The 26,024-nt window shown below is 44.0% G+C and overlaps 1 protein-coding gene across 2 annotated transcripts in view; it reads left to right on the top strand.

Annotated features, from left to right (window-relative positions):
- The window catches only part of LOC120031954 (protein Jade-1-like), a 139,075-nt gene that overhangs the window by 24,607 nt on the left and 88,444 nt on the right, over positions 1-26,024 (top strand). For both annotated transcript variants that reach the window (XM_038977823.1, XM_038977832.1), the window contains exon 4: positions 22,180-22,337. In XM_038977823.1, coding sequence (XP_038833751.1) covers positions 22,180-22,337 — 158 coding nt within the window. The remainder of the gene's footprint in view (positions 1-22,179; positions 22,338-26,024) is intronic.

The raw sequence follows: 26,024 nt of genomic DNA, 5'->3' as shown, positions 1-26,024 counted from the left end.
AAGTTGCCTTTGCAGAGCATGCAGGTGTGAAACTCGCTCACACAGGGGAAGGGTTGGGTGGGGTGTCCGAGTCTCCGACAGTCGCCCAGCTGCTGGAGCTCATTAAGACGGGTAGAAACAGCTGTGCAGGTCCACGGCAACCAGATGCAAACAGCTGCAGGAATGCGTAGATAAGGGTGCCTTGTTTCTCTCCCCCCCCCCGAGTGAGCGAGCTAGCGGGCTCTGCCTACTGCCAGTGCCAGGCCCAGTGAATGGCTGAGTGGCCTGCCTAGCTGGTTGGATGTCACTGGTCCACGCTGCTTCGCATGTCGACACCAACCGGAAGAGAAACGGGCTCCAAGATCCCCGCCAGCCGCCCTATTAAAATATCAATGTAGGCACTGTGGTCTGGTGCCAGGTAGAGGAATCCTTACTGCTGCAAAGAAACCATCTGAAATCATCAACCGATGCCAAGAAGACTAGAGATGGACGAGGAGCCTGGATTCTCTGTTCTCAGGCGCAGGCAAGCCAAGCCCCACTCACTGGTAAAATGGAGATGCTTATCCGAGTGCACGCATCCAATCGCGCAGTGTGTTTTGTTCTTCGGTCATGCGTGACACCTCTATTTTGCATTGCAACAGATCTGATGGTTGGATAACTGGGTGGGGTAGGCAGCTCTGGCTGGGCTTTTTGGTGCTGAGAGGGAAATGGAGAAAGAGAAAGGGTTCTGGCACATTAAGTACCACAAACAGCGTCTTCAAAGCGGTAGTCTAGGTTTGACCCAGGACCTGGTATCTATAGGGGAAAAGTGGCCTAATGTTTGTGCTATTATCTCCCTCCCGGTACTGCTGGCTCTGCATGCCTAATTGATCCAGAAGAGGCTCAACTCTTTGTTTCTCTCTAAGTGCAAATCATGCTCCCTCAGCCAATTCTACATTGTTGCTGCACTGGCCACTCTCAAGGACATTGTGAGCTATTCAAGGGGCCAGAGTTTTCCTTAATCTCTGTTTTATTGAAAGTTTATGGAAGGAACTTTTTATAGAGCAACTGAATCTTAGCTAGAAAAGCAAAAAGGAAAGACATTTAAGTTGACATTGGATGTCTCTGCAGCATCTTGCCATGTATTTTCATAGCTTACATTTAGGATGCAGTCAACCTTAACTATGGGCCTCATGTATTTGACATGCCAAACCTTTTTTGGGACAGTTGAGTTGGCCTACCTTAATGTCAGTGATGTTCTGTTCGCCTGCACCCCCTGGATTTGTCCTCCGGGTTTGCCTTGTTAGCAGCACATTCACCACTCTCTCAAACGGCTAACTCTGCACTCTCGCTAGTAACGCCGTGGGCCAGCGAGACGTGAAAGGAACTAGCCCGGCTCGGAGTCAGGCACAACAGACCGACGGCAATTGGCTATACAAGAAGGGAACTATAGACACCGCTGACAGACTATCGTGGGCTTGCGAGATGCCTGACATAGGCAACAAAAAACCGAACTCTCTGAGAATGAATGCACAACTGGTAAATAAGCACTTATAGGCTATGTCAGTCAGGTGGCTAGCTGCCAGCAGAGACTTCTATTAGCACTGCGCTAGCTAACGCTAATAAAGTCTAAAGGCCCAGGGTAGGGTTTACTTAGCTAACATATGGAATTGTTTTAAGATGGTTATACCAAGGATCATTTAGCGATTTTTATTTTTGAAATTGGTATTACTGCTATTAGACCATAGAAATGCATTGAATAACATATCAAACAGTCGAAAAAATGTATCAAAAGGAGGTAAGTTTTGAAGTGTCTGTCCTATATCTGAGAGAATGCTCAGAAAAAATATAAAATGTTTTACCGTGGAATTATCCGTATACCTTTTTGACGTGGTAATGCCCCATTCACTTCCATACATTTTTCAGCCCGGTACACGGTTACGTTTAGACGAGATACTTGTGGGGTTTGCACAGCAAAACACCATTGTGTTTGTGAAAGTCTGATCTTTCCATATTAGTTTGTAGCCCAAACCATTCGGACATTTTCGTGAGAATAACGATTTGTACATTATTTGATTTTTTTTTTTCAATTTTATTTATTTGGATGTCTTCTGGTCTGACAAACAACAGTGTAGCTCTACCACCTTTCACCGCAGATGCAGGAGGCCGGCATTGGTGGATGTCGTGGATTGAGAGGCAGCTCACAAAAAAAAACCGATATCTCTAGCTTAAACAGATGTTCTGTTTTTCTATTTTGTTGATGTACTGTTTTGTCATTTGTTTTATGTATGATGTAAGTGCCTTAAAAACTTCTTGCGACTACAGGGGGTGCTGTTCCGAATTAGCATTTTGTCGTCTCCAAATTAAACTGCCTAGTACTCAATTCTTGCTCGTACAATATGCATATTATTAATTCTATTGGATAGAAAACACTTTCTAGTTTCATACAAAGTTGGAATGATGTCTGTGGGTGACCCAGAACTCTTTCTACAGCGAAATCCATGACAGACAGTGAAAGGTCTGAGAGCGAAGCTCTGGTTTCAGATCAGTTTTTAAGGTCTCTGTCTATCCTATGGAACGACACGAACTGCACCCGCCTTCCCCTGGATGTCAGTAACCAATGAGAAGTGGAATGGGCCTTCTCCGTAGCTCTCAGAGGTTATAAAAGACCAAGGAGTGAGAGTAGCCCCCCTTTCGACGCTCGCCCTTACGCAGGAAGGGACCTCCGGATGCCATTTTCACAGGCTCGGTTATCAACTTGAAATGTATCCGTCTGTAATTTAATTCGATATAGGACTTAGAAACATCATAAGGTAGTTAATTTAAACCGTTTTATAGCAATTTATATCCGTTTAGTGCGATTTTGATGCATTTCTATGTGAAGCACCGGGCACATTTCGGGGTCCCGGTCGAACGTTAGCGGGCATTTAGACGGACAAAGGACATCTTTCGACCAAAAGAAGATTAAACCCAAGAAAGAATACATTGCCCAAGAATCTGATGGAAGAACAGCTCAAAGTAAGCAATATTTAATATGATAAATCGTTGTTCTGTCGAAATATTTTAAACGCATATTTCGCCATTTTGTTTGGTATAGCTTCACTTGGCGAACCCTGTATTGAAAAGTAAGGATAATTTTAAAAATGTAAGTCAGCGGTTGCATTAAGAACTAATTTGTCTTTCGATTCCTGTCAACTCTGTATTTTTTAGTCAAGTATATGATTAGCTTTCGATTAAACTAGATCACTCTGAAAGCTGACGTCCCTCATTTTGATGCTTGAGTTGTGACTATTTCCATTGTATAACCACGGTTTTGTATGGCTAAATATGCACCTTTTCGAACAAACTGTATATGTATGTTGTAAAATGATGTTACAGGAGTGTCATCGGAAGAATTCTGAGAAGGTTAGTGAAAAAATTAATATATTTTGGCGATGATAACGTTATAGCTCCCTTTGCCTTGAATTCATGCTCTACTAACGTTTTCACATGTGGTATGTTAACTTATCGATTTATTGTGTTTTCGCTGAAAAACGCTTAGAAAATCTGAAATATGGTCTGAAATCACAAGAACTGTGTCTTTCCATTGCTATGCTTTGTCTATTTTTATGAAATGTTTTATGATGAGTAAATTGGTCATACACGTTGCTCTATCTAGTAATTCTAGTCGATTTGTGATGGTCGGTGCAATTGTAAACTGTGATTTCTACCTGAAATATGCACTTTTTTCTAACAACACCTATCCTATACCATAAATATGTTATCAGACTGTCATCTGATGAGTTTTTTTCTTGGTTTGTTGCTATCAATATCTTAGTTTAGCCGAATTGGTGATAGCTAGTGGTGGAGAGAGAAAATGGTGGACAAAGAAAGATGGTGTATTTTGCTAACGTGGTTAGCTAATAGATTTACATATTGTGTCTTCCCTGTAAAACATTTTAAAAAACAGAAATGATGGGTTTATTCACAAGATCTGTATCTTTCATCTGGTGTCTTGGACTTGTGATTTAATGATATTTAGATGCTACTATTTACTTGTGAAGCTATGCTAGCGATGCTAATCAGTGTGGGGGGGGTGGGGGGTGATCCCGGATACGGGGTTGATACTCGTGAAAGGTTAATGTGTTTGGACCCCAGGAAAAGTAGCTGCTACCTTGGCAGCAGCTAATGGGCATCCCTAATAAATTCAAATAGATTTTGATGGGATTTGTTTATTTATTATGCTAATTTAGATTTCCACCGGGGCACAGACATCGAGTTTAGGGGGAGGGCTGTGGTTAGCGTGACAAAGTAAGAAGCTAACGTTAAATGGAGACAGTCCTCCGCAGGAGCAAAATATAGGTTACTAAGTTCATCATAACTTTGCTTTACGGAGGGTACCAGTGAGACAAAGTGGTGTGGCAACTGAATCTTAGCCAGAAAAGCAAAAACGGAAGACATTTAAGTTGACATTGGATGTCTCTGCAGCATCTTGCCATGTATTTTCATAGCTTACATTTAGGATGCAGTCAACCCTAACTATGTGCTTGTGTATTTGATATGCCAAACTTTTCGGGACAGTTGAGTTGGCCGACATTCACGTCACTGACGCTTGATATTGGGTTAAATGCAGGAATTTAGTGGAGGGTGAACGCTGTTTACACCTTTTTTTATTTGTGCTGAGGCTGAGGCAGGCTGCAATGCATGCAGAGGAGACACGGAGAAAGAGGTAACAACTCAAGCAAGCATATTAGAGGGGTTAGTACAGTGGTTCCCAAACTTGGGGTCAGGGCCCCATCTGGGGTCCCTTGAGAAAATCTGTACAGTTCTAAAAATGTCATATGTATTAGTTTATATCGATAGTTGTTTGTCTGCAGCATCCTACTGCTGGCTTGCCTCTGCTGGCTTGCCTATGAAGCTAAGCAGACTTGGTCCTGGTCGGTCCCTGGATGAGAGCCCAGATACTGCTGGAAGTAGTAGTGTTGGAGGGCCAGTATGAGGCACTCTTTTCCCACTGGTCTAAAATATATATATATATATATATCCCAGGGCAGTGATTGGGGACATTGCACTGTGTAGGGTGCTGTCCTTCAGGTGGGATGTTAAACGGGAGTCCTGACTCTCTGTGGTCACCAAAGATCCCATGGCACTTATCGTAAGAGTAGGGCGTTAACCCCGGTGTCCTGGCTAAATTCCCAATCTGGCCCTCATACCTAATCATCCCCAGCTTCCAATTGGCTAATTCATCCCCCCTCTCGCCTGTAACTATTCTCCAGGTCGTTGCTGTAAATGAGAATGTGTTCAGTCAACTTACCTGGTAAAATAAAAATTGTCTCGATCACCCACTAGTTGGTCTTAGTTTTTTTTTTTATACCATACATCACTGGTTAAAAGGTAGACCAAACTTGGTACAACCATCTGGGCAGAATAGTTTTTTGTTGTTCCAGTTAAGTAGGTAATCTTCCCCTCATTTCAAGCAGGTTAGTGTTATTTTTGTTTTGTTACGAATCTTGTTCTGGAGGCACAAAGTCATAAAATCAGATTTTTAAACCCAACCTTAACCACACTGTTAACCCTAATGCTTAACTCTAACCTTATATTCAGACAAATTCAAATGTTTGTGTTCAGAAATCTTTACAATATTGCCAATTTTGACTTTGCTGCTGGCCTATCTGAAGAGAAATCGCTCAGTTTTGCTTTCAGGACAAGAAAAATGCCATTTTAGAAAATGCAGACAGTGTTGACATATTACGCATGATGATATTTGCATTCCCTGTGTTGTGTGGGATATTGGCCCATTGTTGTACCTCTGTCTCTTTTGATGCACTTAAAAAAAGAAAAGAAAAGGGGATGTGGGAGTTGACGATTGGGATTTGTTTGAATTGCGCATGCTGTCAAAGAGCCGTATACAGGAAGGCTACCGTGTTACTGAAGGACGTGACCTTTGAATGAGGCTAACAATTAAAGTGATTTAGAAGAGCTTTGCTCAGTCAACCATAATTCACAGCGATTTGTGAAGAAGCCTGTCATTCACTGAAGAAGACTAAATGGGCTCATTTCAGAAGTGGATTGTTATAGAAATTAAACTAAATCAAACTATTTAAAAAATGTTTAATGTATTTTTTTCCCCCAGTGCTTTTGGGGGATTATTTTGTAAACAAACGTGAGAAGGTCAACTCTTACTTAAAAAAAAAAAAGGGACATTCTACTCCAAAATGCATGAAAATGTAAATGTGCTGACACCATCAGAAATATAACTGATAGGGAGAGGAGGAGCAAAGTGGTGGCTGTTTGCTCGTGGCTCTCATTTCCACCACTGCTCGCTCTGTTTGCTACAAATATACTTGTAACTTGTCACTCTGACCTTTTTTCTTTTTTAAGGGGAGTGTTCCTTCATATTGCACGCAGACATAAAAAATGGTACCCAGAATTAGAATAACTCCCGGATATGTCGAAAAAGGGCTTAATTGCCAAAATCTCCCACTATCCCTTTAAAAGCGCATCTCTGCAAAACATTATAATAATAGTTAAGCGAGGGCGTCGCTGCTAAATGAATATAGGGTCAACACTGGTGACTGTGGCTTTTCTGTCCGACAGTACATGCTCTTCTGTGGTTCTGTAAAGGATATAGCTATAGCCTAGCTGATCTCTCAGCTCACTCGCACACACATCACATCCACCCTGAGCCAGGGGTTATCCAGTGAGCCAGAGGAAATCCTCCCTGCCTCTCCAGAGGGAATAACCTCACCTTGGGAACGGGAAAAGGCGGACTCTCCTGATCTCAGGGACGGTTCAGAGCACACAGCAACCCAACCCGGCGAACATGCTGTCTCAGCAGTCCCTTCTTTTTCTGACTGTCTGTCTCCCTGCCCCGGCATATACTCTGTTCCATGTTCAAGAGCTTGCTGTGGTTTACACACAGAAGGAAAGTTATTGGAAGAACATCAGTCAGTGAAGCTTCCCTGTTGGAGTTTGTCTTGGGAAAGAGGGAATTTTATTTTCTCTCACTTTTTCCCCCCCGCTGTCTCGCTCTCTCTTGTTCTTTATGACATGATCAAATGCGGGTTTTGCCGGCCATGTGTAGTGGAGGATCCTGGTCCTGGCCCTGGCCTCTTCCTCTGCTGGGTACTGACGCCAAGACGGCCCTGGTGCCTGGGCCTGCGGCTCCGTGATAAGGTCAGATGTGTCCAGCAACTGAGGATCAACTCTCAACCACTGCTCTGGAGCGGCAGGGCCCTAATTGTCTCTGGAATGGCCAGGGAGGGGGACCTGGGGGGCTGGGTATGCTGCCTGCTCTGAGGCATGTGGAGCTTCCAGAGTTGAGGTCAATTATATTTGAAATCAGTTGATTTTAGGAGGTAACAAATTCAAAACATTTATTTTTGTTAACAGGATTTTATATGGTTAGTGTTCCATTACAAAGAGAACACATTTGTCGCTTTTCTTGTTTTAAAACATGACACAGTAAACCCTCAGTAACTCTTCAACGTCTCAAATGACGAGACTGACTAGCTACCAAATGGACAGACTTCATTAGTGTGTTTTTGTCGGGAGCAATGCGGTCTAATTAGTCAGGCAATGCCCACATTATTCTGACATATTTTACAATGTAAAAATGATGTGAATGTCAATGTATAATGCCTATATATTCCTGTAGTGGTAATGCATACTTTATTGCATACATTTTGGAGGGGGGGGGGTTGGTTTTCTTCTATAGGCTATTACAACAATGAAATGTAAAATGTAGGTCCTTAGAAAATTCCTTGAAAGACCTTGAATTTGACTTGCCAATGTCAGTATGAACCATATTTAGGCTACTTGCTCGGCCCGCAAATGAAAGAGAGAATCACCTGCTGTTGAAATTATGCGTGCATCGTTTGATTTCCTGTCATATCTTGACCCGGGCCAGTATTAATTTTTTTTCATTTGTGCCAGTAGCTTTAAGTTGTCACTGGCTAATTGACCTGAATGTGGAGACCTGCTGTGTGCGGTGCACGTAGGGCCTACTTGTCTACCGCTTTGGATAGCTGTTAGGGGTGGGGGGCACTTTTCTGTGAGAAGACAAACACCACTCGAGCTCTGCCACCTTCCACCGCAGATGTGGAAGTGCGACATCGGCGGATGCGGTGGATTGAGACACATCCAAAGCTAGATATCTCATGTGCCCGGCCCGCCACAGGAATCGCTAGAGTGCGATGGGACAAGGACATCCCGGCCGGCCAAACCCTCCCCTAAACCGGACAACGCTGGGCCAATTGTGCGCCGCTGCATGGGTGTCACGGTCGGCTGCGACACAGCCCTGGATCGAACCCGGATCTGTAGTGACGCTTCTAGCACTGCGAAACAGTGCCTTAGACCACTGCGCCACTCAGGAGGCAACGTCGTCTACTGATTTGAGAATCAAGTCTGTATCAGCACAGCCGATGTCCCCTTATAGCGCGAGGGCACCGTGGCTGCTCCACTAACTCATTCCTAGCTCTAGCCTGTCCCGAGGAACCAGTACACTCACTGGGAGTCTGGGCTGCATCACCACTTATGCTGCACAGAAGTTAACACACTTGAGTAATTCATAATGGGAACAATGTCCATTACAGGCTAGAACGCTTATGCAAGAAGATACTGGTAGCGTCCAGGTTTCCTTCATAGCTTACAGCTGAAGCTTACATCAATTCACTATCCTAGTACCTTGTTTAGGATAATATGCAAACCATGATACAAAATATTGCTGATTTTAAATTTTAAATTTCACTAGAGTTGCAAAGGGTCGGAAACTTTTTTTCTGGAATTTTTCCGGAAGTTTTCCATGGGAAGTTGAGCCCTGGAATTTGGGGAATTTTGCCTAAAGTTAACCTTTTTTTGTGGGATACACACAAGGAAATTCTAGGTCTTGTGGCATATTTTGGGTAAACTATCCCCAATTCAATGGAATTGCAAGCCTCTGCATGCACAGTGCATTCTTCCATCACATGTGCAGTGCACTCTTCCATCATGTACAGCTGATTCTCAAGATCTTGCACACTAATGAGATGCTATTGAGCACTACTACACTGTCTGAGCCAAGGACTACATGCTTTCTGGTAAGTTTTGATTACAAGTAATACTGGGTGGGGTGAATATATTTCATATGACAATTTTTTGTTAACTAGTAAATAATAGACTACAGCAAAGTGTGTTTAAATCATTTCTAACTTGTTAACAATTTCTGCTAGTAGTTTTTGCTACCATGTGGGTTTAGCTTGCTTGAGCCTGCTAACTGAGGAGTGTTAATTCACCTGATTCCTTACATATTTAATTTTAAAACATTTATCTTACAAAGGAGTAGTTTAATAAAAAATAAAAAAATCTTTACAGGAAATGCCACGGGCACTATCTGATGTGAGACATTTCACTGGAGCTAACATAGAAGGAAAAGCTGAGTACATTTGCAAATACTGTGTCAAATCATATGTGAAGAATGCAACAAAGATGCAGAATCATCTGGCCAAGTGCATAAAGTTCCCTCAGCACTCATAATAAGAAATCTCTGACGAAAGTCCCTCTACTTCTATTCAAGGTGAAAATTATGAATCAGACACCTTTTCGATAGAAACAGCTCATGGTCCTCGTGGAATCAGAAGTTTTTTTGAATCAATGGAGGAAATGCTGATGAATGTCTTGCTCGAGCTGTGTATGTGACTGGTTCACCTCTGCTCACAGGCAGTGTGTATCGGAAGAGATTTCTGAATGTTCTTCGCCCAGCATACACCCCTCCAACCAGACATGTTTATCTACTCATTTGCTGGATGCGGAGTTCAAGTGGAGGTCAAGCAAATCATAGAAAAACCAGACTGTATTGCAATCATCTCTGATGGGTGGTCGAATGTTTGTGGACAAGGAATAATTAACTACATCACCCCTCAACCAGTATTCTACAAGAGCACAGACACAATGGACAACAGACACACTAGTCTACATTGCAGATGAGCTGAAGGCAGTCATCAATGACCTTGGACCACAGAAGGTATTTGCACTGGTGACCGACAATGCTGCGAACATTGGTCTAAAGTGGAGGAGTCCTACCCTCACATCACACCCATTGGCTGTGCTGCTCATGCATTGAATCTGCTCTTCACGGACATCATGACACTGAAAAAAATGTGTACACTCTGCAAGAGAGCCAAGGAAATGGTTAGGTATGTGAAGGGTCAACAAGTTATAGCAGCAATCTACCTCACCAAGCAAAGTGAGAAGAATAAGAGCACCACATTGAAGCTGCCCAGCAACACCCGTTGGGGTGGTGTTGTCATCATTTTTGACAGTCTCCTGGGAGGGGAAGGAGTCTCTCCAAGAAATGGCCATATCACAGTCTGCCGTTTATGGACAGCCCCATCAAGAGGATCCTCCTGGATGATGTATTTTAGGAGAGAGTGGTAAGCAGCCTGAAACTCCTGAAACCTATAGCAGTAGCCATTGCACGGATTGGGGGAGACAATGCCATTCGGTCTGATGTTCAGAATCTGCTTGCAGATGTAAGAGAAGAAATCCGTACTGCCCTGCCCATTTCACTGTTGCTTGAAGCAGAGGAAACTGCAGTTCTGAAATGCATCAAAAAGCGTGATGACTTCTGAAGCCCATATACGCTGCAGCGTAAGTGTTGGACCCCAAGTATGCTGGCAAGCGCATCCTGTCTGGTGCAGAGATCAACAAGGCCTATGGTGTCATCACTACCGTGTCTCGTCACCTTGGCCTGGATGAGGGCAAGGTTCTTGGCAGTCTGGTGAAGTACACTTCCAAGCAAGGGCTTTGGGATGGAGATGCAATATGGCAGTCGTGCCAACATATCTCATCAGCCACCTGGTGGAAGGGACTTTGTGAATCTGAGGCTCTTTCCCCCGTTGCCTCCATCATCCTTCAAATCCCACCAACATCAGCCGCCTCAGAGCGCAACTGGTCCTTGTTTGGAACACACACCAAAGCACGCAACAGGCTGACCAATACAAGGGTTGAGAAATTGGTGGCCATCCGGGCAAATTTGAGGCTTTTTGAGCCTAATGAGCCATCCTCAAAGTTGGAAAGTGACAGTGAAGATGAGGCCTGAGAGTCTGACGTTCAAGAGGTGGACATTGAGGAGGTCCAGGGAGAAGACATGGAAGCCTGAGAGGAAGACAACCAAAGCTTTAGTTTCTAGACTATCATTTTACAGATGTATGTTGAAAATGTTGTTGGGAGATGCGATGGATCATTTAATATTCCCTTTCTTTTGTTGTTCAGTGAAATCATCCCATGTGAAGATTCAACTCATTTAATTAAAGTTAAATTTGTAATAAATTTGTATTTATTTTTTTCTATTTCTATCGATTTAATAATTTGCAATTATGTCTGCTTATGATAAGGTAAAAGGTTTATGTTTCTGGCTCTATATGATATGGTAAATATATCCAATGCAAAAAAACTACATTTAAATGGTATTAATATTAATTTGCATATTTCAGTTAATTCCCACAAAGTTTCCACCTCTGAATATTCCCCAAAATGTGCAACCCTAATTGCCACCAAAAATATTATTCATTCATTTAATCTCCCCCGCCTCACGTCTCTCCCAGTCAAGATCATCTTTGCTCGAGCACCGAACTGTGTGTGTGAAAATGTCATTGGTCTTAAAGAGACAGCGCACACTTTATTTTATAAAATATGTTTATTCTATGGAAATGTTGTTGATCAGTACAATAAAGTAGGGAATGTCTGTAGCCCCATGACATGAGCCAAAACAAGCTCAATAACTCAACACTCCTATTGAATATGCATTCACCTGTATTTGGCCTAGGCTACATCTTGATTTACCCAGTGTATTAATAGACTAGAGATTTACCAGTATGTAGTTTGGTAAAAAAAAAAAAAAGGATTGTGTAACTGGTTCATTAATGCATTCGTAACAATAAAAAAATCTAATTTCAAATGTAATGATATTGAACTCAAAATATCTGTCTGGGTCAAGTGCCCCCCCCCCCCCCCCCCCGTATCGTTTTGGTGTTCAATATTGCCATACTAAACCTGGTATCTGTATCAAAGTCAAAATTATGCTATCGTGACAACACTGTGTGGTTTTTGTGTGGATGTGGAATTGTTTCAGGAAGGGTTGGACTGGACAGTGAACTACAACTGGAGCGATGGGCTGTTCAAATTGACATGGTATAGGCCTATATGGATCATCTATGGGAGCATCCATTCAAGACATTTGCTGCCATTTGAGTTAGGGCTGGGCGATATGGCCTAAAAATCATATCTCGATTTTTCTTTCTCCAAACTTTATTTATGACATTTTCTAATTAAGTTTTGTTGCCCACTTAAAGGTCAATACACTCCATGTAAAATTATTCCTAGGCTAACTATAAAGCCTTCCACAACCATAAGACCCACTTTAATGATTTTTATCCAAATAAACTCAGTAAAAAATGAAACGTCCCTTTTTCAGGACCCTGTCTTTCAAAGATAATTTGTGAAAATCCAAATAACTTCACATATCTTCACATGACAAATTTTTATGACCGATTTGAGAAAAAAAACCCATATATATATATATATATATAAAAAATAAAGACATTTGTAATGTTTTTTTTTTAAATATATATTTTTTAATTTAATATTTATTTTCTGTTGGCCCAACCTCAAATGCAAATAGCGAATCCCAACTTCTTCCCCAACAACAAGCAGTTATCTTTTGTCGTTGTTGTGAGTGGCAGGGGGAGGGGCTCGGTGTCTGTGCGAGTGGGAAGGTGCATGCAGGACCGAAGGGGTGAAGGAGACTAAAAAGATGTAGAATGCCTCTAAAAAAACAAACAAGTATTAAAAACCTTGATTCTTGCGATTTACAGGAATTTAGAACATCGTGCTAAAACATACATTTGAATTAATCAAATTAATTTGAGTCCAACCCATTTTTATTCTGGGCTTTGGCTGCTCTGCAATGGGACAGCCTACAATCCCTCCCTAAACACGGCGCCTCATCCACAACCATCCTATTCATGATCTCTCTTGGTCTCGACGTAATGGCTTCATGTGTAGTTCCAGTGAGGAAAGGGGAGATGCCTGGTGCTGATGTGGTCTGTGGAGATGCTGCTGTGTCGTTTGGCCTGAGTCGGCTGGGGAGTAGTGGACAGCCGCTCACGGTTTGGATGCGTCCCAAATGGCAACCTATTCTCTATATAGTGCTCTACTTTTGATCAAAGCCTTATCGGCCCTGGTCAAATGTTTTGCACTACACGTGGAATAGGGGGCCATTTGGGAAGCAGGTTTCTGTCTGTAGACGGCCAGTCTGGTGTGTGTTGGCAGAGGGCAGCAGCATTGTGCCATCCTGGTTTAGACTGGTGTAGAGTTTGGCATTGAGACTGCAAGACTGGTGTGGAGGTGGAGGTGACCAACCTTGTTGACAGACCTGTCTGGATTCAGCTGAGAGATGGGGGATGGAGGAACGCTCTTGAAGTGTGTCTGTGAGGTGTGGGGGATAGAGGAAAGGGTGTGTGTGGTTGGTTGGGGAGGTGTTAAATTCATCTCCAGTGTGGTTCATGACCCCTGCTGTGCCTCTCCCTGCTGGTCCTCTCTCACTGGGCCGTGAGTCACTAGGCTAATGGGTGAGTGTAAATGGCGAGACCCCCCCCCCTAAACTCCTCCAGACCGTCAAAAACACCAATCATTAAAGCCACGCGGGCGCTAAAATTAGCCGCCTCTCTGCTTGCGGACATCTGTCATGACGCTGAAGGAGGTAGTCATGGCTCCTAGTGATAATTTGTTGTTGCTCGCTCACACTCAATTGAAGGGCTTTTTTGGCATGGGAAACATATGTTAACATTGCCAAAGTAAGTGAAGTAGATAATAAACAAAAGTGAAATAAACAATAAAAATGTACAGTAAACATTACACTCACAGAAGTTCCAAAAGAATAAAGACATTTCAAATGTCATGTCATACAGTGTTTCAACGATGTGCGAATAGGTAAAGTGCAAAAGGGTGCCCTTTTCTTGTGGTAACAGGTCACAAATCTTGCTGCCGTGATCGCACACTGTAGTATTTCACCCAGTAGATATGGGAGTTTATCAAAATTGGGTTTGTTTTTAAATTCTTTGTGGATTTGTGTAATCTGAGGGAAATATGTGCCTCTATGGTCATACATTTGGCAGGAGGTTAGGAAGTGCAGCTCAGTTTCCACCTCATTTTGTGGGCAGTGTGCACATAGCCTGTCTTCTCTTGAGCTTTCTGTGTCTCTCTCTCTCTCTGTATCTCTGTTTCTCCCTCGCTCTCCAGCCTCCTGTAGTGTAGCCTAAAGTCAACATGAGCCTGTTTGAAATGTACGACACTTTCAGAATTCAGTTAAATCCGTTGAAGTTGTCAGTTTGTTTTTCCCTCTACTTAAGTCGTGTTTTTTTTTTTTCTCATCCTAAATGGCCTTGAGACTTGATGCGGGCAGCAGCTGCTACAGTGACGTTAAATGACGTTTAAGATGAGGCAGGACAATGTTTTTATTTTATTTTTATGAGCACGGCCTTCTATTACAGCATATCGGATGTCTGTCATTCATATTCCATTCACCCAGCTCAATGTAACATTGATAGGTTTAGGCTACTACATGATACTCAAATGTTCCCTATACCCATCATGAGGTTGCTACAACCTAGCCTATGAATGGAAGTTTACAACGGTCGAGAGAACAATTTGAGTAATCAAGGTGACAAACAGTGACATTCAATAACGCATTTCACACTTGACTGCATCGATACTGAACAAAAATATAAACGCAACAAAGTTTTGGTTTCATGAGCTGAAATAAAACATCCCAGAAATTTTCCATATGCACAAAAAGCTTATTTCTCTCAAATTTTGTTCACAAATTTGTTTATATCCCTCTTAGTAAGCATTTCTCCTTTGCCAAGATAATATAATCTATCCACCTGACAGGTGTGGCATATCAAGAAGCTGATTAAACAGCATGATCATTACACAGGTGCACCTTGTGCTGGGGACAATAAAAGGCCACTCTAAAATGTGTAGTTTAATCACACAACACAATGCCACAGATTTCTTGCTGTGAGGGAGCATGCAATTGGCATGCTGACTGCAGGAATGTCCGACAGAGCGGTTATCAGAGTATTTAATGTCAATTTCTCTACCCTAAGCCGCCTCAACACCACTTTAGAGAATTTGGCAGTACATCCAACCGGCCTCACAACCGCAGACCACATGTAACCACGCCAGCCCAGGACCTCCACATCTGACTTCTAAAACTGTGGGATTGTCTGAGGAGGGGGAGGGTGGGTGCTGAGGAGTATTTGTGTCTGCAATAAAGTCCTTTTGTGGGGGGGAAAAACTCATTCTGATTGGCTGGGCCTGGCTCCCAGGTGGGTGGGCCTATGGGGGAATGACTGCGCCCCTTCCCAGGCATTTGAAATCCATAGATTTGGACCTAATGAATTTATTTAAATTGACAAGATTTCTGTAACTCAGTCAAATCTTTGAAATTGTTGTATGTTGAGTTTTTATTTTATTCTTCAGTATAATTGATCTAGGGTGTAATCCTTAGTCCAACAGTTGAAAACGAGAGATTCTATTGGACAAATTCAGTATGTGGACACCTGCTCGTCCAATGTCTCATTCCAAAATCATGGGCATTAATATGGAGTTGGTCTCCCTTTGCTGCTATAACAGCCTCCACTCTTCTGGGAATGCGTTCCACTAGATGTTGGAGCATTGCTGCGGGGACTTGCTTCCATTCAACCACAAGAGCATTCGTGAGGTCGGGCAATGATGCTGGGCGATTAGGCCTGGCTCGCAGTCTGCGTTCCAATTCATCCCAAAGGTGTTCGATGGGGTTGAGGTCAGAGCTCTATGCAGGCCAGTCAAGTTCTTACACACCGATCTCGACAAACCATTTCTGTATGGACCTTGCTTTGTGCCCGAGGGCATTGTCATGCTGAAACAGGAAAGGGTCTTCCACAAAGTTGGACACACAGTTCCAGTAAAATGACATTTTAACGCTACAGCATACAATGACATTCTAGATGCTTCTAAGGGGGTTAGCCCAGACCATTATTTCTCCTCCACCAAACTTTACAGCAGGCACTATGCATTGGGGCAGGTAGCGTTCTCCTGGCATTTACCAAACCCAGATTTGTCCATCGGACTGCCAGATGGTGAAACGTGATTCATCACTCCAGAGAACGCATTTCCACTGCTCCAGAGTCCAATGGCGGCAAGCTTTACACCACTCCAGCCGACGCTTGGCATTGTGATCTTAGGCTTGGCTGCTCTGCCATGGAAACCCATTTCGTGAAGCTCCCGACTAACAGTTCTTGTGCTGACGTTGCTTCCAGTGGCAGTTTGGAACTCTGTAGTGAGTGTTGCAACTGAGGAGAGACGATTTTTACACGCTACATGCTTCAGCACTTGGCGGTCCCGCTCTGTGAGCTTGTGTGGCCTACCACTTCGAGGCTGAGCCGTTGTTGTTCCAAGACGTTTCTACTTCACAATAACAGCAATACAGTTGACCGGGGCAGCTCTAATAGGGCAGACATTTTATAAACTGACTTGTTGGAAAGGTGGCATCCTATGCTGGTGCCACGTTGAATGTCACTGAGCTCTTCAGTAAGTCCATTTTACTGCCAATGTTTGTCTGTGGGGATTGCATGGCTGTATGCTCTATTTTATACACCTGTCAGCAACGGGTGTGGCTGAAATGGCCAAATCCACTAATTTGAAGGGGTGTCCACATACTTTTGTAAATATAGTGTATGTTTCTCCCTGTTACGTTTGCTTCTGTTTCTAAGAAACATTTTAACACAATCGGCAGAATGAATACACCCCTGATCACACGCAAACACAGTTCACTTTCATAGCATGATAATTTAGCTTGTTGTATAATTCCTTCTCGCATCTACACGCTCACCTCCTCTCACCTTTACCCTTCGCTTGTGGACTTCAGTGCACAACACATCAGCTGTCTGTGACCAGGTGAAAAACCTTTCCAAGCCAAACCTTCATTTCATATCCGCTAACTGCTACATACACAGCCTACATCGCTGCCACCATATTCATATTCATAGCAGACATAGCTACTAGAACCAATGAGTTTGTAAACCCATTACAATCATGCAGTACAGTATATGGTCAGCAAGCAGTTTAGCAGTTACACCGGCAATAAATTAATACATCCGAAAGCTTAGCTTGACTTGGAAGAGTTGGTGTTGGATAGCCTTAGCCAGCTAGCTAACATAGCGTCCCTCTCTGTTTGAGTCAGGTGTTTTAAGTAGGCTAAACTAGCTAGTTGCATTCGATAGCTAAAAATACAACAAAATATACGTAGCTAGCTCTTTCTCGCTCTCTTACTTCGCCTTCATTTTTAAAGAAATCAATTTGTTCAAAACTGTTCGACTTATCTTTCTCTTGAGTCTACTACTCACCACATTGTATGCACTGCAGTGCTAGCTAGCTGTAGCTTATGCTTTCAGTACTAGATTCAGTTCTGCAAGATAGGTTGGAGGCCGTCCTCTGGAAGTTGTCATAATTACTGTATAAGTCTATGGCACGGGTCCGATTTTTTTAATTTTATATATTTATTTATTATATATTTTTTTATAAAGAAAACAAACAATTCCACTTATTCTTTTACCACAATGCTGAATGCTAATTTCCTCAAAACAATAACAAAATGCGCCTGGGAATGACCAGTCACCTTTCGCGGATCTCAGCTTCGAGAGAGGTCTGTTTGCATGTCGCTTTTCATTCAAGTATGCGTATGTTTCTGCAGACAAAGTGTTCTCTAGTCTGTTTCTGCTCTCTTGACAACACCTTATGGACTTGTCATGCAAAAAAAAATGGTTTGGCTTGACAATGACTATGGAGTAGGCAAAAGCACACACAGATATGGGACCAGGCTACAAAAGTAGTGCATTACATAGGGTGCCTTTGGGGATTTAGCCACTTTTCCATACCGTCACTATTCTCAATTCACATCTACCTTCTTAATGTAGATGATTTATAAAGGTGAGCGAGACCAGGTGAGTCAGTCAAACCTGCACACATTCCTGTTGCAGTGAGGCAGATTTTCATTACTGAGGTGAACAGTGTTCTGCTCTGCAGATCTCTCTCTCTCTCTCTCTCTCTCTCTCTCTCTCTCTCTCTCTCTGTGTGTAGTGTGATTTGTAATCCCTCTCGGCCTGTCATCCCCTCCTTCCCCACGTCATCACTTAAGCACTAGATTGGAGGTAATGAGAACCCTGCTCGCTACAAAACATAACTCCTATCCATCCTGGGTTTTCATCCTCACTCCGCTACAGAGAGGTTTGTGTGTGTTTTTAACTGATGATGCTGACGTAAGTAGCTGTAGGTCATTGAGGTGCCTTATCCCTGACCGTTACTGCTGTGTACAGGACGAGTGCTGGGAACGACACTGTCCTCCTGTCATCATTATCATAGCCGATTGACAAGCCCCTGCCAGGGAGTCGCTCATCCTCAGCCGTAAACACACATACATCATCTCGTATGTGTATACTGTATTCTATACTATTCTACTGTATCTTAGTCCGCTCCGCTCCGACATCGCTCGTCCATATGTATATAGTCTTAATTCATTCCTTACTTAGATTTGTGTTGGGTATATGTTGTGTACTTTGTTAGATATTACTTGTTAGATATTACTGCACTGTCGGAGCTAGAAGCACAAGCATTTCGCTACACCCTCAATAACATCTGCTAATCACGTGTATGTGACCAATAACATTTTATTTTATTTTCACAACACACTGTTTGATATAAGAAAGGGAGGGAAAGGGGAATAAAGGGAGAGGGGGAAGAGAGGAAACAGGGGTGGAAGTAGAGATGGATGGAGTAAAGGGGGAGGGAGGGAGGGCGAGGGAGGGTGGGGGAGGGAGGGAGGGCGAGGGGTGGAAGTAGAGATGGATGGGGGAGGGAGGGCGAGGGGTGGGGTGGAAGTAGAGATGGATGGGGTAAAGGGGGAGGGAGGGTGAGGGGTGGGGTGGAAGTAGAGATGGATGGGGTAAGGGGCGGGGGGGGGAGGGAGGAGTGGACATTAAAAGCAGGGACCTTGTAATTCTGTTTCCCTGACATTAATTAGCTGTGGTTGGGTTGTATAAACACGGCAGTAAAAATGAATCACTGACACACCCTCTCCTCTCCTGCTGGGTGTTGGAGAGCGAACAGGAGATCATCCTGACTGTCCTCCCCCAGTTCTGCTCTGCTGAAGGGGAGGAGGATTCATCTTGGCCTCGGCTCACTGTCTGAGACACACACATGCACACATCTCACACACACACACACACACACACTTTGCTTTCTCTGTCCCACACACACTTTCCGTCCCACACACACACTCTCCGTCCCCCACACACTGTCTCACACACACTCGCTACATTGCATTATTTATTTGCGCTGGCAGACACCCTGGTCGACCAAGGCGACTTTCACCCGGCTGTCTGCCTGGGTTTTTACATATGGCCTTTTCATATACAGCCTAGCACTTACTGGGGCTGCTGCGTTCGCTTTCTCAGCTTCTCCACATTAATCCCAGGAAGAGAAAGAGCTCTTCTAGATAAAGGCTTGCGGCCCAAATGGCACCTTTTTCCCGTATAGTGCACTACCTTTGACTAGAGCCCTATGGGCCCCGATCAAAAGCAGTGCACTAAAAAGGGAATAGGGGGCCATTTGGGACTCATAAAGAGAAATCTATCCTTCCTGCCCTCCGGTCATAAAGGTCAACTCCCCTGTGACCTAACCATTACTCCCTCTCTATCTTCTCCCTTCCTCTTCATTTAGCTTTCTCCAGTCTCTCTTTCAGCTGTCTTTCAACTCGCTCGCTCCCGCTCTGAGACACGTATCCTCCCTCTCTCTGTTTATCAACGCCCAGTATCCCTCCCCCTGTTTCTAGTAAGAAGTAAGTAAGAAGAAAGAAACGCACTAGGAGTCCTTGGTTATATCTATGCGTGTGCTAGTGAGAGCATCAGTGGAGGAATGGAGGATAACGGAGAGAGGGAGGGAAGATGGAAGGATGTAGGAAGGGATAGGTACAGGCAGCTAGCTAATAAAGCAGGGGATAAGCAGGGGCTTCTTAAGGAATGATAACGTGCATAATGAAGTGGGTGTCAAAGCTGATCTGCCAGCCTGGTTGGATAATGCTCTGCATGGCATGGTGGGCCCGTGCCTGTTGTCCTTGTGGAAGGTTGGTGTAGGTTTGGTGATCAGTGTTTCTTATGGGACTGATCACATCAGTGTTGCCCCGCAGGTCCCCGCCAGGGCACAGGGTTGAGACCCACTGGGTTCATCCCAAATGGGACCCTATTCTCTTTTGTAGTGCACTACTTTTGACCAGGGCCCTATAGGTAGTGCACTATAAAGGGAATAGGGTGCCATTTGGGACAAAGCCCCTCGCCTCACACCGGGCTCTGAGGCACAGAGCATCCTGATGCCCAGCTCTTTCTTTTCTTTTATATTTCCTATGAAATCTGACAAAGTTGTTGGTCTGCCGGTGGCCTTTTGTCGGATGTTGAAATTGAAATTGGCCGTTTTTATGCAGGCTTTGCATACACAAAGACTGTGTAGCGTTAGTTGTAGCGGTTATTTGACCTGGGCTACCGGATATCAACACCACTGCCACCTGCAACAGTACAACAGTGATCGCCATGTGACTTTGGCTTGTTTTGTGCTTACAATATAAGTCTAAAGGACTGCCCTTTCATACAACGTGAAGCCTTTTCCCCAAATGGCAGCCTATTCCCTTTATAGTGCACTACCCATAGGGCCCTGGTCAAAAGTAGTGCACTATAAAGAGAATAGGGTGTCATTTGGGATGCACACAGTGACACACGTACAATGGAGATTCCCTGTTGACGATGCTTTTTGAGTTTGAGATCTGCTATACCGACGCAAATGATTGGTATGATGATAATTTGACAGTGACTGAAACTCTTTCTGTTGTGTTTTTCCATGTGTCAATTTGAGTGAAACCCTGTTTCTCTCGCTGTCTTCTGTCAGGTGTTCTTTATAGCGTTAGTTGTAAAGTAGTGCTGAGTGATTAACTGAAATAATAGTTTTTGGGTTATTAAACAACTAATTGACCGATGTCGATTCAGTTACTTAAATTCTATTTAGTTCGTGTTTTTTTGTGAGCCCAATGTGCCGTTTCTCTCTAGAGCGAAATCGAATCATTCATGAGAGAAATTAAGTCTAGAACTATGTGGGATACTGGTTTGAAGGGAGATGTAATTTTCATTAAGCAAGTATTCAACCTAGTTCAGCGCAGAAACGTGATAATTAACTACAATGACAATAATCCATTGCGCCTTTTCTTTCCGGCTCGGACAGAGACGGACACACTTACGCCTGCTACGTTAGGTTGCATACAGACCGCATGAAAGAGGAATGTACACAACACAATGAGGAGAGAGCTAGAGAAGGTTTGTGAAAGTATGCCTTATCTACTTTGAAGAGCTAGTAAAATGATTTAGACAGCTCTGCAGCATACTTAGGCAGGCTAGCCTAGCTAAATAGGATGACTAAAGACAGTACAGTATGGGGAGCACAGAGATGACGTTAGATGGTCTGGCTGGCTGGCTGCTACTGACTGAGCAGAGATGCGATGATGAAAAATAATAAAGTAATCAAATAATAAAGTAATTAAATAAAAAGTAAGTAATATTCACAGAAATATTTTATTTCATAGTCATTTCCTATTTTTCTATTGATGTCTACCCAATGTGACCCTGACAGAGACAATGAAATATTTTCAATGTTTTGGCAATTGAATGTTCACTATTTTTGGCTTTGGAATTTCCATTTAAAAAGCTGTAAAATATTTTCTGTCATTTCCTTTTTTTTTTTTTTTTTTACGGAACCAATCTCAAACACTAATCACTCAGCACTATTGTAAAGGCTCTTTCACCTGTGCTACTTTACACCCCCTTCGACAATACTTAGTTCGCCAAATTATGTCATTGCGTCTTTTTTTGTGTGCTCACGATATCACCCTAAAGTTGACCTAAATGGACTGCCCCCCCCCCCCCATACAACGGGCAGCCTGAGTGATGGTAATGTTTAGGTTGCAATGTTTTTAGCCTGAAACCTGTCATGTTTTCTCAAATTCAAATTGCTATACAGATGCAAATGATTGTTATCATAATCATTTGACTCAAACGCTCTCGCTTTGCGTTGTGAATGGTGTCCGTATGACTGAAACTCTCTCTGTCTGTGTGCGTTTCCGGTCAGGTGTTCCGGACGGACTTCATCACGGCCATGAAGCTGCCAGACTCGGCCCAGCTGGGCCCTGATGACTTCTACGTGCTGTCTGACCCCTGGAGACAGGAGTGGGAGAAGGGGGTCCAGGTCCCCGCCAGCGTAGACGCCATCCCAGAACCCGTCGTCAGGTAGGGAGGATGTTTTTACTGTTTGAGGGCTCTATTAAAATCACCTGATTCCATTTTGTTTTTCCAGGGTTCTGTTTTGTTAGGTTTTCGCTTTCAAAATCCCCCCCCAAAATTTCAATAGAGAAACACTGTTTAAACCACATCAGGAGACTGCTTTTGAGCTATAGGGAAAATGTGAGACGAATTCCATTGCACACCTAGCAAGAGGCTGTCGTTTAGTGATTGTTTTTGTAACGCTATATGAGATGGTAGAGTTTGCAAAACAAAACTAGCCACTGGATGCAAATAATCATGATATCATTCTGCAAGGTAAGCATAGGCTACTTTGTATGTCACATTTAATTGAGAAGGTTTTTGGGAACGCCTTTCCATCTACCAGAATATTTTTCATGAGCCTCATTGCCGATGACTACACAGTGCCAGCTGCACGGGGAAATTTTGTTTGCCTCTTCAGAAAGTTGCAGGAATCACGAATCACATTCTGTTCGTATCTTATGACAGACTTGGGCAAATTTTAAAGAAATATTCAATTCATTTAGTTTATTCAATACTAAGTTCAATACATTATTTGAATATTGTTGAATTCCATTTTTTTGTGATTCCGTCCACATTTTTAGGGCCCTACTGTTTGAATGCTTTCACTGCTCTGATACAGTGCAACCAGGAAAAACAACCGCACTCTGAACCCTCACACACCAACAACACTGTTTGAATGCTTTCATTTATTCTGATACAACTCTGATAGGTGAAGTGTGTGTGTGTGGTTGTGAGGCAGAGGTAAAGTGGGGGGTAGAGAAGTCACACCAAAGGGACTGGGTCACAGGGCAACATCAACAAACCTCTGTGTTTCCTGTATGAGCAGGAGAGTAAAGCACTATGTGCCCAATCACACACTAAAAGGACCGCCGTTGGGAAACACTGCAGAGGACACAATCTCATTCTCTCACACACACACACACACACACACACACACACACACACAGACCTGTGTGCTTAGCTTCAGTGTAACGTTGCATTGCCCGGCTCTTGGCTATCATCATCTCCCACAGACAGACGGGCGTGTGGCAGTCTCGGAGTCCCCCCCCCCCCCCCACACACACACACACACATGCCCCATTCCCCACCACACACATTTGACAGGTTTTACTGGAAGTGATCACAGCAGCACCATGTGTTCTAGAGGTCAGGTCAGCTGCATTGTGAGAAAGGGTTTGTAGTGGGCCCTTAAGTGCTGCTCAGTGTCCAGGGATCGTAGGATCACACACCCACCAGGGTTCATAGGATCTGGGAACATGGAGATGTTGGTCGGCGTTCGTCAGATGGGGGGGGGGGGGGGGGGGGGGGGGGGGAACTACACAGACTGGGTTGTAGGCTTATTCCTCTCCCAGAGTGAGGATGGGAGACTGGGGCGCACGCACACACACTCATGCGGTGACACACACACACACACCTACACACACACCTACATAGAGACTCACGGAGTGAGGCAGAGGTAAAGTGGGGGGTAGAGAAGTCACACCAATGGGACTGGGTCACAGGGAAACATCAACAAACCTCAGTGCTTTACTCTCCTTCTGGTCATGCAGGAAACACAATGTGCAAAGATGGATTGGATAGATAAGCTGTGTGTAGACCTGGATAGATAGCCTAGTGGTTAGAGGGGCCAGTAACCGAAAGGATCGAATCCCCGAGCTGACAAGGTAAAAATCGGTCTTTCTGCTCCTGAACAAGGTAGTTAAGCCACTGTTCCCCGCTAGGCCGTCATTGTCAATAAGAATTTGTTCTTAACGGACTTAGTTAAATATGAATTAAAAAAGGTACAAATTAGGAGAGGAACAGATCAGGGTAACTAGATAAATGGATGGATAGATTCACAAATTAGCATGTGCTTGCCTTGATTGATTGATTTAGAATGTGGGGAGATGCAGGGATAGCTGGTTGAAGGTAGATAATAAGTGAGTTGACTACACTTAAAAATAATGACATCTTCCAAAGAATTGTGGAAAGGAAAAGCTGCAGGGCCTGTCGGTCTCAGCTAGCCTTGCGTTCTCTCGGGCTCGCAGTCCTCCTCTTCTCGTCCACTGTGCGGCCCTCGCTCTGTCTGTACGAGCTCACTGTGCCGTCGTGGTTTCCGATAAACACTTAATGGTCGAAGAGAAAGACCGAGATGGCTCGGTCCCTGTGTTTGTGCTCCTTTTCAGAGAGAGAGAGAGACCCCCCCCCCCCCCCCCCCCCCCCCCCCACTCCCTTGGCCAAGTGGAAGTAATTAGCCGTTGCATAACAGTCTCATTCGGCAGACAGAGAATGACGAATTGGCACGGTCTCTTTAGCCTCAGTCCCCATTGAAACGCAGGGGAAAGAAATCATTACATGTACGAGAACCTTCTTTTCTCCTAATGAGAAAAGGCTTGACGCAGCAGCAGCAAAGGCAATTTTTTCTTTTCTTCTGTTGACTGTGGTGGCGGCATACTGGAAACCATCATACTTCGAAAAGACTTTGTCTTTTGGTTTGGCCTGAGGGGAAGAGGAGAGAAACTGAACAGTAGCTGAGAAAAAGGGCGAGCGAGTGCATGGCTTGGTGGCTCAGTGGGGAGATAAAATACGTTTGGGGTTCAGAGGTCTAGAGAGCCGAGGAGCAGGGCCTTGACCTAGGAAACTAGCATTGCTTCCCCAGGGAACAACCTCATCTCAGTCCTAGGCTACGTCCCAAATGGCACCCTATTCGGTATAGTGCACTAACTGTGGCCAGAGCCTTTGATCAGCTCAAGGCTGCATCCTTTCCCAGCAGACCAGGCTTGAAGTCACAGTACACTATTTTATGTCCACTTCAACAACTGGAAACTCCCCAAACTCCTTCCATGCAAGACTCCTTCTATGATGATGATTGACATTATAAAGAGACAGGCTTTCGGCCAAGGATGAGCATGGGTCAAAGAGGTTTTAAGAACCCACTGCTCTGTACCACATCATTACCAAACTGACTGGTTCTGCCTGGCCTGGGTCACTGGGTTCAGGATTGACTGAGCTTGGCTTGCTGCTCTCTGGCCTGGCTCTGCTTGGCTTGGTAATGGTAACTCTGACCGCAGCCTGCCTGCTGTCTGTCTAATCACAGTGCCTGGGCCTGCAGGCCTGCAGTTTCCAGTGCAAACCTGGGTTCAATACTGTTTGAAAACTTTCAAAATAGTTTGTGTTTGCTTTAGTCAGCCTGGAGTGCTGGGGGTGGGATCCATATGCGTCAGGAAGCTCAATCAAGCCCAGCTAAAGTATTAGATGTGGTTTTGAATAGTATTTGAACCCAGGTGTGGTCTCCTGTTCTCCAGAGCTGCTGTGCAGAACAGGCTTTGTAAGAGTCCAGTCATGCTGTTGTAAGCTCACTCACCAGGGTGGCTGGATGGAGGGGCGCCATCACTTCTAGGCCTATACTCTCCTGTTAACTATGTCACAGGGATGCCCTCTCCTTTCATTGTCTTATCTATGGCTTGGTGAACTCTGGTTCAATCCCACATCCACCCCTTGCCCCTACCCCCTATGCACGGAAAATAATGGATAATTTTAAGCAATACGAAGGTAAATATGCTCAGGTTTGGATTCTCTGGTCACTTTTTCTATGCGCCAGTAACTCATCAGTGGATTAGTAGACCTCGCTGTAGTGGTACACCACCTATTGAGTTGAAGACTGGTTTAGTA

The sequence above is a fragment of the Salvelinus namaycush genome, chromosome 3 (assembly GCF_016432855.1).
Source record: "Salvelinus namaycush isolate Seneca chromosome 3, SaNama_1.0, whole genome shotgun sequence".
In the NCBI taxonomy this organism is placed as follows: Eukaryota; Metazoa; Chordata; class Actinopteri; order Salmoniformes; family Salmonidae; genus Salvelinus; species Salvelinus namaycush.
Note: the sequence above shows the minus strand (reverse complement) of the source record. Positions and strands in the feature narration are given on the sequence as shown.